This window comes from Stomoxys calcitrans, chromosome 3, assembly GCF_963082655.1.
Source record: "Stomoxys calcitrans chromosome 3, idStoCalc2.1, whole genome shotgun sequence".
Lineage (NCBI taxonomy): Eukaryota > Metazoa > Arthropoda > Insecta > Diptera > Muscidae > Stomoxys > Stomoxys calcitrans.
Window position 1 is genome coordinate 127726410 of NC_081554.1, and position 13572 is coordinate 127739981.

Genomic DNA, 13572 nt, shown 5'->3' on the forward strand with positions numbered 1-13572 from the left:
ATTCCACACCCCTATTTTGGTTTATGTCTGGTGTTGCATCCCCATCTAACTGCTGATGTCTGTTAGCCGCGAAAGTCGGGCAATGACATAGGAAATGCTCCTACGTCTCATTATACCTTGCATGCCCTACACATGCTATCACTTACCGCACCGATTTCGTATAAGTGAGCTTGTAGTTCTATGTGTCCCGTTATGATACCGAAAACTTAACTGATGCTATTATTGAAATAAGATAAGAAGGAGACCTTATTTCAATAATAGCATCGATCCGGATCTCCCCATAGGATTTTCGTCGTCCTTCTGATCGTTTCGCTGTTCCACGGTGTTTCATGCGTTCTTCGGCTCTAAAGCCTTCGGGTTAACCAAGTTTATTGATTGCAGTCTTCTGGCCTTCACTGGCGAATCGTCTGCACTTTCATTCCCCCTTACACCGCTTTGGAGCGGCAACCAAACGATGCGGGTCGGATTTCCGACCCATATCTGGTCTATGGGTCGGATATCATTTAAAAGTCAATAGAAAGCATTAAACAATGGTCTAAAGCCGGACAATATCCTGCAATGGAATCTCAATAGGATTTTAAGACCAAAAAAAGAAGAAAGCGCAAACAGACAAACCAAACGAAAGGCACGTCGCATGTGGTGTAGATCACTGCCTATACACAAAAACAGCACTGGCAGAATCAACCGTTGGGCGATCGCCTTGCGAAGAACAAAATATGTTTGTGTTAATTGCTATTAGCATCGTTGGATAAGAATAGGGGAAGTAATATTTGATTTGTTTTCTATTGCGCTTATAAATCAAGTCGTTTTAAAATGCCCCGTTCAAATTCAGATGTGTGCTTTACAACTTACTCTGGTTGGAATGGTTATAAAGCACCATGATGCATTTGACATCTCCTGCTGATGATTTTTCTTGGTCGAAAATGAAATCGCGATACGGGAAACCAGTCATATGATTCTAGCAACAACACACTTTTTGCTGACTTTTAAATGTTTTTTGCTACTACGTCTCATTATACCTTGCATGCCCTACACATGCTATCACTTTCCGCACTATTCTTTGAGTAGAAAGCATTAAATAATGGTCGAAAGCCGAACAATATCCTGCAATGGAATCTAAAAAAAAAAAGACATTTCAAAATAGCTCAAACCGGTCATTTCGACCGGTTAATAACATTATCCGCTAAAATTTGGCATAGTGACCTATGCTGTGCTTTTCGACATCGGTGCCCTGGATTATTCAAATCGGTCTATATGTGAACATAAATTTCATATATACCAATCTGCCGATTTTAGTACCCGGGCCCATTGACTGGCTCCAGCGTTCATCACCCCATTTCGTTGAAATTTGGCACAGTGAGCTATGTTAGGCTCTTCAACATCAATGTTCAATATGGTCCTGATCGGTCTATATTTCAATATAGTTGCCATATAAATTAATTTTAACAAAAATTCACGCAATGAAAAAACTTACTTAGGCAAATATGAAATTGCCTGCCAACAGCTAGAAAACAGAATATTCTAACACTTATCCACTAAACTAAATGCCCAAAAAAGATCGAGATTTTTTATAAAAAAGGTTATAATTTCTTCTGATTCAAAGATATACTTGAAGAAACCAACCACGAATTTCTTTGTTTACATTTGAGATGGTAAAATGTCTTGATTGGTTTTTTTCTTTATCTCAAAAATCGATAACTTTATCGACTAATTACGATCGTGAGGTAAAGTTGATACAGGAAAACATGCGAGTCTTTAATTACGTTTTATCTGATGGATGATTATATACTTTGTGACATGATTTTGAAAGAAGATAAAAAAATATACCTAACAAATTAATTTACATTCAAACAGTAATTTACACAGATAAGAATCAATTTGGAAAACAACTTTTGTCGAAAAAACAAAGATAAAATTTGTTAATTTTCCTGCAGCTATTAATTTAGAATCTCAACTATCTAAAGTAATTAATTATGGTCAAAAGGCATTCGGTTTGCAAGCCAATATATAACAGCAACAACAATATTTGGGTCGTTTTATTTACCAGTCTAGCGCATTCGCTAGCATATGGATAAATAAAACGCTCTTCCCGCTAAATGCTTTGTACTTTAAACGTTGGCAGCACTGGCAGAACTCAAAAATAATCAAATATCAAGAAAACAAAGAAAATATGTAATTTTAATTTAAAAAAAAATTTTGTCGGTGTTCATACATGTGATTTCATTAAAATCCTAAGCAACTTTTGCATTCCAGAACGTTTAATCATTGAAAAAACATGTTGCGTTCTGCCTCTTTTAGGTTTGTCATGCAGATGGAATGATGATATGATAAGATTAGCCCCTTAGCTAATCGGGGATAACATTTTTCTCCATACAAATGGGTAAATAAAACACAGCTATTATTATTCATAAGCAAAACAAAACCAATAAACCAACCACCACGTTGTGCTTTGGTGCACAGCGGCGGCGGTAGTGGTGGTGGGTTTTATTTTCTTTGTTCGGCTCGCGCTGCTTTTTCACGTTCATTTTCTGCTTGCCCCGGGTTATTCTCTGTCACTCTCTCTACTATTACCCTAATAATAATTTTATTAATTTTTATTAAAGCTCCTAGGAACCGATCAAGGATGATCGAGAGACCGGTTAACATGGAAGCTATATCAGGTTATAGTCTGATTTGGACCGTATATGGCACAGTTATTGGAAGTCATAACTGAACACCGCATGCAAAATTTCAGTCAAATCGGGAGAAAATTGCGACTTATAAGGGCTTAAGAATTCAAACCGGAAGATCGGTTTATATAAGAACTATATCAGGTTATAGACCCATTCCGAACGTACCTGGCATAGTTGTTGAAAGTCATAACGGAACACTACCTGCAAAATTTTAGTCAAATCGAACAAAAATTGCGGCTTGTAAGGGCTCAAAAAGTCAATTCGGGAGATCGGTTTATATGGGAGCTATCAGGTTATAGACTGATTTGAACCATATTTGACACAGTTGTTGAAAGTCGCAATAGAACACCGCATGTGTCGTCAACGTTAGGGGGGTCCGTTTCTATTCTCTTGTTTCTCAGAATGATTCATACAGTTTTCCGGATGCGGGTTACTGGCCCAACGCCCTAACCGCATGGGTTTTATGGGATCGCATATGTTTCCCTCGATGACGCGAACCGCTTGCTCCAAGATCCAACGCTCGCCTCCAGCTGCCCCTAACCAGGGAACAGAAGCGGAATAGAATAGAATAGACGCGAAATAGAACAGACGCGAATAGAAACCGAACCCCCTAATGTTGACGACCCACGCAAAGGAAAAAAGGATCATGATTTGCGGATGTGCACATGGAATGTCCGCACACTTTATAGATAAGGTGGAGTATACCCTGTACAAGGCAGATATTACCGCCTTACATGAAATGCGATGGACCGGAAATGACGTTACAACAACACCAAACCGCTGTCCCGTCCATGATATTAAAATCGTTCTGGGAATATCCCAGATAATGCGAAGATAAGGAAGGAAGACATCTTTGATCCAACAGTCGGAAAGTTTAGCCTCTACGAGATAACGTCCGATAATGGGTTAAGGCTAATAGATTTCGCCGTGGCAAAAAACATGGTGGATGGGAGCAACGGATTTCAACATAAAAATATTCACAAAGCCACGTGGCTGTCGCCCGATCAAAACACGAGAAACCAAATTGATCACGTTGTGATAGATGGAAGGCATTCATCCAGCGTATTAGATGTACGATCGATCCGTGGAGCGAATATAGATTCGGATCATTACCTTGTTGCAGAAAAGGTTCGCACCCGTTTGAACATGGCGAGGAAAGTACGATCTGACACTGCACGAAAGCTGGACATTGAAAAGCTGCAAACACAAAAGATTGCAGCGGCATACCCCACTCGACTGACCCAACTGCTTGATGAAAGCACTCCTTGTTCCGCGAAATCCGTACATGGGAACCAGCAAAGGTTCGCACCCGTTTGAACATGGCGAGGAAAGTACGATCTGACACTGCACGAAAGCTGGACATTGAAAAGCTGCAAACACAACAAATGGCAGCCGCATAATCCACTCGACTAACCCAACTGCTTGATGAAAGCACTCCTTGTTCCGATGAAAGCACTCCTTGTTCCTTGTTCCGCGAAATCCGTACATGGCTACCAGAAGCCTCTTCCAAGAAACCCATGGTATGACCAAGAGTATCGAGATGCTACTGAAGCCAAGAATGCGGCATATAGAGCAACCCTCATTATCAGTAGCAACGCGCCAGATGAAGGAGAGGTATCGGGAGAAAAGGAGAGAGGAGGGCATCTATTCCGCAGAAAGAAAAAGGAAATGGAAAGACGTGAGTGTGAGCGAATTGAGATGTACAGGAGTCAGAATGAAGTCCGGAAATTCTATCAAAGAATTAAACATCAAACCGATGGCATTGGTACAGGCACATCCTTCTGCAGAGACAAAGAAGGAAATCTGGTAACTGATACAGATAGTGTGCTGACGATATGGAAATAACCTTTTACCCAGCTGCTAGAGTTCGACGATGGCGGCGAAGACGAAACCGTAAAACCAATCAATGATGATGGTATAAAATGTTTACCTCCTAGTCAGAATGAGGTCCAAGTAGCTGTGACCCGACTGAAGAACAACAAGGCAGTAGGAGCCGACGGGTTACCCGCCGTCAATGAGATAATTGGGCCCTATCAATGCGGCTTTAGATCTGGTAAATACACCCTAGACCAGATATTCACACTGCAACAAATCCTGGAAAAAAACCAAGAAGGACACCTACCACCTCTTTGTTTGCTACAAAGCAGCTTTCGATACCCCTTTACGTTCAAAGGCATTTCAAGACAAGTCTGAGTTTGGTATCCCTGCAAAATAATAAGACTCTGCATGTATAACCATTGCTGATACGTGTTCCTCAGTAAGGATAGGAAAAAATATCTCCGAAACATTTAATACCAAAAGAGGTTTCAGACAAGGAGACAGCCTATCGTGTGATCTCTTTAATATCCTGCTGGAGAAGATTATACGAGATGCAGATATGAATAGATATGACACACTACACACAAGACTACAATTGCTACTCGTCTATGCCGACGACTTCGATATCATAGGTCGGTCGCCGGAAATAGTAACTGCAGCCTTTGAGAAAATCGAAAGAGAATCAGAAAAAATGAGTCTGGCAGTAAATGGAGATAAAACGAAATGGATGGTATCAACTCCCAAAACACCCTGTACAACCGATCAGATAAAGAAAATGGAGAAATTTGGGATCACAACTTTAAGATAGTCAGCAACTTTATCTACCTCGGCACCGCCGTAAGCGAAACGAATGGCACCAGTTTTTAAATAAACCGAATAATACTGGCAAACATATGCTACTTTGGATTTAGTAAGCGGGACACCTCTCGACAGACGAAGATAACACTATACAAGACACTGATACTACCCGAATTGTTATATAGTTCTGAGGCATAGGTACTTGTGAAAGCAGACGAGGCAATGCTTGGAGTGTTTTAGATAAATATTCTTCGTAAAATAGATGGACCAGTTTGCATTAATGGAGAATATACTTACTGACTTTAATTGGCTATGACAAGAACATTTGTTCCACTAGCCGAACGTAGAATAGCGTTCGAAACGCCTGGATCTTTTGCGCTCATTCTAAAATCTCTGACACCAAGTTTCGAGATGTATCCCACCACTTGATCTTTCCATCGGGCTTTTGGTCTTCCCGGTTTGCGAGTTCCACCGTGTTTGCGTTCAAAAGACTTTTTCTGGAGCTTCTTCATCCATTCTGACAACATGACCTAGCCAACGCAGCCGTTGTATTTTGATGCGTGTAACTATGCTATCGTCGTCATACAGCTTTCGCGGGTTGCCACAATAATTTGGCCACCCGCGAAAATTCTCGATTGTGAATGGCGAAAAAAAATTAAAACCATTTATTTATAAAATTACGAGCACAAATCTTCATTAATTTTATTTAAATTCTATGCCCACACGTGTTTTGCAAATTTTAAAAATATTTTCACTTTTTTCCTCGTATTGTTTTGACAGGATGGCAAATGGCGCTACCACCTCATGGCAAACAAACAGACATGCACTGTAAACTTTTTTTATGATTTATTTTTGCCCTTCATGGCTTGTCTATCCAGTACTAAAAACACACAGCAAATATTTCACAAAATAAAATCTCCTCTTCCAACATAATTTCTCATGTCCAGTAGCTTGACTCCTATTGGAAAAAATGCCTAAAGTAATCAAAGCATATGACCGGCTTAATATACAAAAGTTTGCTAAAACAGCAGTAATGTCTGCTTTCCCATTTTTAGCAGACATACTGTTTTTTAGCGAAAAATTTTGCTATTTTGAATAAAAAATTTCGTTGAATGTACGTATCATTTTTCCCTTCGCTTTTGTAGGTCTTGAGATAGAAACGAAAATTCGGAAATCAATCTTAGATCTGATCCCGGATTACGAGATATGGTTTGTGGAAGGCATGAAGATTAAAATTTTTATATCACCATGGTGCAGAATGTTGAAATCCTGGCGAGAAACCAGAATAGATGTTCAGTGGTGGTTAAACCCACGCCCTAATGGGACAATATGGATATCAAATGAAAGGTATTAAAGAGTAGAGTACGAACTTCATATAACAATTCGACCTCACGTGCCGGGGGGACCGCACCACCCCCAAAAACCTCCCAAGAATGACATGTTTACCGATAGGGGCAATATACATACCAAACGAAAGGTAATTGGAAGTAGAATACAAAACTTATATAAAAATTTGGGATCAAGTCCCAGGAGGGCTGCCCCACCACAAAAATCACTCCAAACGGTACTTCAGCGGCACTTGAGAGTAGAATACGAAACTTATATAAAAGTTTGGAATCTATTCCCAGACCATTTGGTGCATAATTTTGGAGTGAGTGTAGAATACAAAAATTGGCGTCTCTAAGTGCTTAATCTGCCGTAATTTTAGATTTTAGAGAAGGTTCCAAATTTTTGCTATTTTCCAATGCTAATTCCCAATGGTATTTTGATAAATTGAATTGTTAAATTGAATAAATAAATTGAATTGGTAACGAATTATCCAAAATCCAATTGCTACACAGAGCTGGTATACCAAATTAGCGGAAACTCAAACTGCTCACTGTTGTTCCACAAAGAAAAACTGATGAAAAAGCTGCAATCGTTTATCCGAATATATAATTTGCCTCCTTTCCAAAAAAATTCAATAATAGCTCCTGGCAGGATCGCCAGTTATGGGATGCAACGTAAATGTTTGATCCGACAGCTGTTTACGCAGCAATTTTCCAGAAATAAATTGATTAATCCGAAAGTCGGTTTTTGTTGTTTATTAGTTAACAATTCCAGAACGAATGAAGAAAATGTATATCTAAGTTTTCTGTGAAATAAATATTTGACAAACAATTCAAAATGTTACGTATGTTAAGTAAAAATTATATACAAAAAGTGTTTTACTACTTAAAAGGAAACACACCTACACTGCCACGTAGATTGATCTCGAAATTTAAGGTTTTGAGCATAGGAAAGCTAATTCTTAAGCTCATTTCGTAAAGTTGTGAATAAATGCTTTGTAGAGAGAGGGGGTATGATATCGTCTATATTCGCGCCGAATATTATCCATATCGGACCATATTCGGATATACCTTCTGTATAGATCTACTTCTCGATTGCACTTGGCCTCATAAATGGCTTATTTTGTAAAGGATTTCCTTGAAATTTGAGTTAATTGGGTAGTATTGACCTTTCTACATCATTTCCTTATACGGCCCACACCTTGTTTTTTTGTGTAATGTATGTGAGTTAATAGAATAAAACCTGTGTTTTAAAATAAATGCATCAGTAGTTTTCTTTAATAACTAATATTTTTTTCACCAAAATATTATATGCCGACTTAAAAACATAGGAAAATGTGCCGACTGGTGAAAAAGCACTTAAAAAAAAATTAAAATTTCACAATATTAATAAAAGAAATTGAAATTTTTGTTTAATACATCTGTAACAAAACAAAATTTCGAATTGTAAAACCCAAATTTCAATTAAATTGAACATTTGCACCTGGAAGGAGCATGGCTTGAAAAAGACAAAATCCTCAAACTGCCGACTACTGATACACTTAGCCTTATAATAATTTTCAAATTTGGACGATGTCAAAAGAGGGCGAAGCAAGCCAGCTAGTTTATTAAAAACAAAATAATTATTTTTAAACCTACTTTGTTAGAATTTTTGTAAAAAATAAGTTTAAAATAATTTGTTGGTTGTCACACAGTTACGGTTTTAAAGCTTACAATAAATAAAATCTAATAAATACTTACCATGCAGATTGATTGTACATGTTGTGTTATTGCCACGATCCAGAACTACAACACTTGTAGCAGCTGCTCCCCCTCCTCCTGTAGTGGCCATGGTACCGGAGGTGGTGGATTTACAACGACGTCCACGCGGCAAAGTGATAGATTTTTTAACAGTGTGTCGAAAAGAAACTTTTTGTGCGAGTGCCTGCGCGTCGCACGTTTATTGTCTTTTTAGTAGTTTAAACCAAACCGTTTTGTTTTTTCCTTAGTATTTTCAGACAACTATCTTGCCGACAAAAAAAAGCAAAACAATGGCAGGGGATTTTTTTACTTTTTTCTATGACGTTTACAATTTACCAAAAACTGCCTGCTATTGTGTATTTGCTATTATTTTTCTTTTAGAAATGATGGTGGGTTTCCAGTAAGCGCGACAAGTTTACCTTGAAAGAGTTAAGTTTCATTATTAAATTTAATGTATGTACATATGTATATTGATTAGGTAGCAAATTTTAGAGGCTGTGCTATTCATCGGCCGCAGCAAATATTTCGAATGCAATGAAACATATTGGAAAAAATTAAAGTATGAAGAGTTAACTATATCAAAAAAAGTCCTTATGTATATCTTATATACAAAGGTCAAAATTTACGATTTGTCCCTTCTGTATTGACTAAAAAAGGCTGAACCAAATTTAGCCATATTTACACCAAATCTAGAGTTTGGTTCTCTGGTTAAAAAAGGGTTTAAAGTTTTTTATATCTGAAGGGTAGACCGACCCTATCATGCAACCAAAAACACCAATCAGTTAAAAAAAGGGGTAAATAAAAAACAAAAACCCCCAAACTCACCTGTATCACAATTAGAACAATATGTCCGAATCTGATATCAAGGTAGAGGAAAAGTATGGGATGTCACCCACCTTCAAAAAAAGAAATACATTTTACAAAAGGTTATTTAAGGATTAGTTAAGGGAAAGTTTCTAAAATTGTTGCATCTTCAAAAGGAATGAAATCACAATACACCGAAAAAAAGATACCCAATTTTCTAACTATTGAAGGAACTATTTCCTTTGGAGTAAGATGCCCGATACTTGATATTAAAGAATTAATATCCCAAATAGAAGTTAAATAAATTCTTTACTTTGCGTTCTAGTGTTAAAAATAAAAATCCTTTATTGAAGGTCAATATATCGTTGAATGTTAGGAAAATGAATTTGGGAAAAGAACAACCTAATACCTTAGACATAGAAAAGCCAGACAAAACCAGTAAAGAAATGCAAAAGTCGGGCGAAGCCGACTATATAATACCCTACACCTACCCTACAATTATAATTTCGAGCAATATATAAATATATATGTATATGAGAGCTATATCTAAAACTTAACCGACTTTCAATCAGATCGTTTGAAAATATTGTTACTACGGCCATATAAGTGCAAATCCGACGATACATATATATGGGAGCTATATCTAAATCTGAACAGATTTTGATGAAATCTTGCAGATATGTTAAAATCAGTAACAAAACAATCCGTACCAAAGTTTGTGCAGATCGGTTGAAAATTGTAGCTACTACGACCATTTAAGTGAAAATTCGGGCGATACATATATATGGGAGCAATATCTAAATCTGAACCGATTTCGATGAAATTATGCAAAAATGTTAGGATCAGTAATAAAACAATCCGTGCCAAATATTGTGCAGATCGGTTGAAAATTGTAGCTACTACGCCTATGTAAGTGCAAATCGAGCGATACATATATATGGGAGCTATATCTAAATCTGAACGGATTTTTACCAAAATCAATAGCGTTCGTCCTTGGGTCAAAAAAGTGATATGTGCAAAATTGATGATGATGATTGGACAACAAATACGACCTGCACTTTGGTGACAAGAATACATGGACTCCCAGACAGACATGGCTAAATCAAATCAGAAAGTGATTCTAAGTCGATCGGTATACTTATCAACATCAAAATTCATCTGATAAGGACCATATTCGAGTTGAATATCGCAGGGCCTAAAAAAACTCACTGTTCCAAATTTAAGCAAAATCAGGCAATAAACGCCGCGCTAAGGGACTCAAGACCCAAAATGGGCAGATCGGTCCGTATGGCAGCTATATGCAAATATCATCCGATATGGACTATATTTGGTTGGAATATCGGAAGCCCTAGTACAGCTCACTATTCCAAATGTTAATACAATCGTGCAATAAATGCGTCTGTTATGGGCTTAAGACCTTATACCGAGAGATAATTCTATGTGGCAGCTAAATCTTAATATAGTCCGATGAATGTACCAATTCAAGAACTTAGCCTGCGTATAGAAAAAATAGATCTGTGTCAAATTTAGCTCAATATCTCAATTTTTAAAGGCTGTAGCCTGATTGCAACTGACGGACAGACAGATAAACAGACAAACACACGACGACATTGTTGGGTAGGAAATGGGTATTTGATGTGTTGCAAACGGAATGACAAAATGCATGCACCCCCCTTTCATGGCTGCTGGTGGGTAAAACAAATAAATCAAAAGTCATAAATGAGAACCATTCACGAAGGAAATTCGAAACGAAATATTTTGTCGGTTGAAGTATAGCAACTTCAATATAAATATAGCATCTTTATTTTGAAGTTTCGCTTCTTTGGCTCATACTCATTTCTAAAAGCATTGCTCAAGGAAGAAATCGGCAATTTTTAGTCAAAATCTTTACTACACAACTTTTAAATAAACAAATTACAAACAAGACTTTCTAAGAAATAACAACTACTACGAATACAAATCTCTAATCAAGTGAATCAGAATGTGAATGTTATCTCCGTCTTCGGATGCGATTTTATTATTTTTTAAATTGAAGATGGGGTAGTCTAAAAATGCCTTGTACCGACATGAAAAAGTTTGATGTTACTATGAAAAACATTTACAAGTTATTTTCGCACAGTGTGGCATCTCCAAATGTAACGGAAAATTCAATTTGGCAAAAAGGCGGAATTTTTTTTGTGCAGACCTGCACTATCTTAGATACTTTTGTGTTATCTTAGAGTTCGTTTTCTTCCACTGCCAAAAAAGGCGAGCACGAATTTCTTACTAGCATGTGAGTGAGTGTATCCCGCTTTTAAATCTTGCCAAAGTGTAATCAATTTGCTTTGAATTCATGAAGCACTTCTTACTTCAAGTATTCTTGATGCCTAAAAAAATTCTTTGGACACACACTTACACACGCTTACATACAAACACACGAATTATTTTACGTGCATTTTTGATTTTCTTTTTCACTAGCTACTACAGCAAAGTTGCAAATTATCAATTCATCAAAAATTAAAGTACAAGGAACGGAAGAGAAGGAGAGTAATGTTACTACGAGGGCACACTGCACTCTTGCATTCTTATTGGAACCACTTTGGCTCAGTACAGCGGCAATACATCTATTGGAGTATTATTGCATATACAATTTAAACATTGCGAATACTTTTTCACAAAAAATCAGCATTTTGATACATATATCGCGAAAATGAACTTTTTGCACTGGTTTTTGCCTTTCGGTGTTTCTACACAAAAACGTTTCATCGTTTCCTCCTTTGGTGTGTTTTCGCGTTTTTTTCTAATATAGTTTACCATTTAGAAAAACAGCTGCGTTCGTTGTTGTGTTGCTTTTTTTTGTTTTGGTTCGTTTTTTGTGAATGGAAAAGTTCAAAACAAAAAAATGCCCCCATGCACAGAAAAAGAGCGGCGCATTAAAAACACCAACACTACACCACTACACTCACGCACATACACGCATTAAATAAAAACTCTCACTCTCCTACTCTCTCTGTAAACAAACTTCCGCTAAGCGTGCAAATTGTACGGAATTTGCAATGAAACTGATGGAGCGCGCGATGGGGCCATAATGAAACAAATCCATAGATACCAGTGCTGCATACTTTTCCAGACTATAACAATAACAAAACCGCCAAAAACGTACAAAGATACCACACGCTGTTAATAAATTGACGTTTTTAAAGACACAACTGAAAAAATGTTCATGGCGAAAGACCCTGCAAACATTTTTCTCGGTGGCACACAAAAAAGTTAAAAAACAACCGCAGACGATATCACATTTTAGTCTATTTAGCATCCCCGTACGGAGGAAATCGAACGAGCGACTAAATAGGGACTAAACAAAGTTTAAAATTCGATTATGAGCGTCATTGAAAAAAGAAAGAGTAAATATTCTATTTTTTTTCCTATACCTTCGAAAGTGCTTTTATAATACGGAAAATTCACATACAACTCTTGGATAGTAGTGACTATTGGTTGTTATCGGTATCTCGACAACACTTTTTCGAAACATCTTACATTTCCTATTTGAAATTATTAAATTTTGAAGTTGAATTTAATAAAATGGTTTCAATAATAAAACTGCTTACCACAATAAAAATACTGCAAAATACACTGATGCAGTCAATTTTAGTTCGAACATTCGAACACCAAATCACTTCAAACGTAGTGTAAACGGGTTTGGGAGATTTGATCAAATCGTGTGGATTTGGTGTAAAAGCGATTCAATAGACATTTTAAATAGAGCTGTGAAGCTATCGATAATCGCAATATACGATATTTTCGAAAGATCTAATAATAAATATCGATACTATTGTTCATTTTCCCTCACCTATATTTCAAACGAAAGTGAGAAGTAAAAATCGGAAGATCGAGTTATATAGACCGAATAAAACCAAATAAATTAAATAAAGTCATTTGGAAGTCATAAGAGAAATTCATTGTAAAAAGTTTTCGCCTAACAAGATATAAATTGCGCCCTCTGTAGGCGCAATGTATCGTTAAAGGTACATTTAGTGTCGGATCTCCTATTTTTATTTAATTTTGCAAAAAAAATTGAACTTTGCCGATATTCAAAAACCAAAAAAGCTGTTTTGAGCGAACGACTTGTTTTCCCTTTATAATGCTCTGAGAGCACGACTCGTTTTTCCTTTCCAATTTATAAGGGTAAAACGACTCGTTTGCCACAAAAACGAGTCATTCAAAGCATGTGAGCCCAAATAAATGCATAAATTGAGCTTAATAAACACAGCCCTGAATAATGTTAAAAAAATAAAATTGATTTTTTTCCAAAAAATAATTGTAAAATCAACAAAATGGTGCCGATAAAGTAAGAAAAAAATCTTAATAGTGTATCATAACATTTATGTTGGAGAGTGAAAATGTGCTATTTCCAATACATCTCAACTAGCATG

General features: G+C 36.8%; 1 protein-coding gene across 5 annotated transcripts in view; it reads right to left on the reverse strand.

Annotated features, from left to right (window-relative positions):
- LOC106091722 (uncharacterized) overlaps positions 1-12213 on the reverse strand; it is a 90948-nt gene extending 78735 nt beyond the window's left edge. The window contains exons 1-3 of one of the 5 annotated variants that reach the window (XM_013258353.2): positions 11954-12213; positions 9182-9252; positions 8357-8775 (exon numbers count right to left, since the gene is read on the reverse strand). In XM_013258353.2, the coding sequence (XP_013113807.1) occupies positions 8357-8447 (91 nt within the window). In that variant the 5' untranslated portion in view covers positions 8448-8775; positions 9182-9252; positions 11954-12213. Of the gene's footprint in view, positions 1-8356; positions 8776-9181; positions 9253-11555; positions 11713-11953 lie in introns of those variants that run through there. The other 4 variants (XM_059366126.1, XM_013258351.2, XM_013258354.2 and 1 more) reach the window with 4 other exon arrangements.
- Between the last annotated feature and the right edge of the window lie 1359 nt (positions 12214-13572).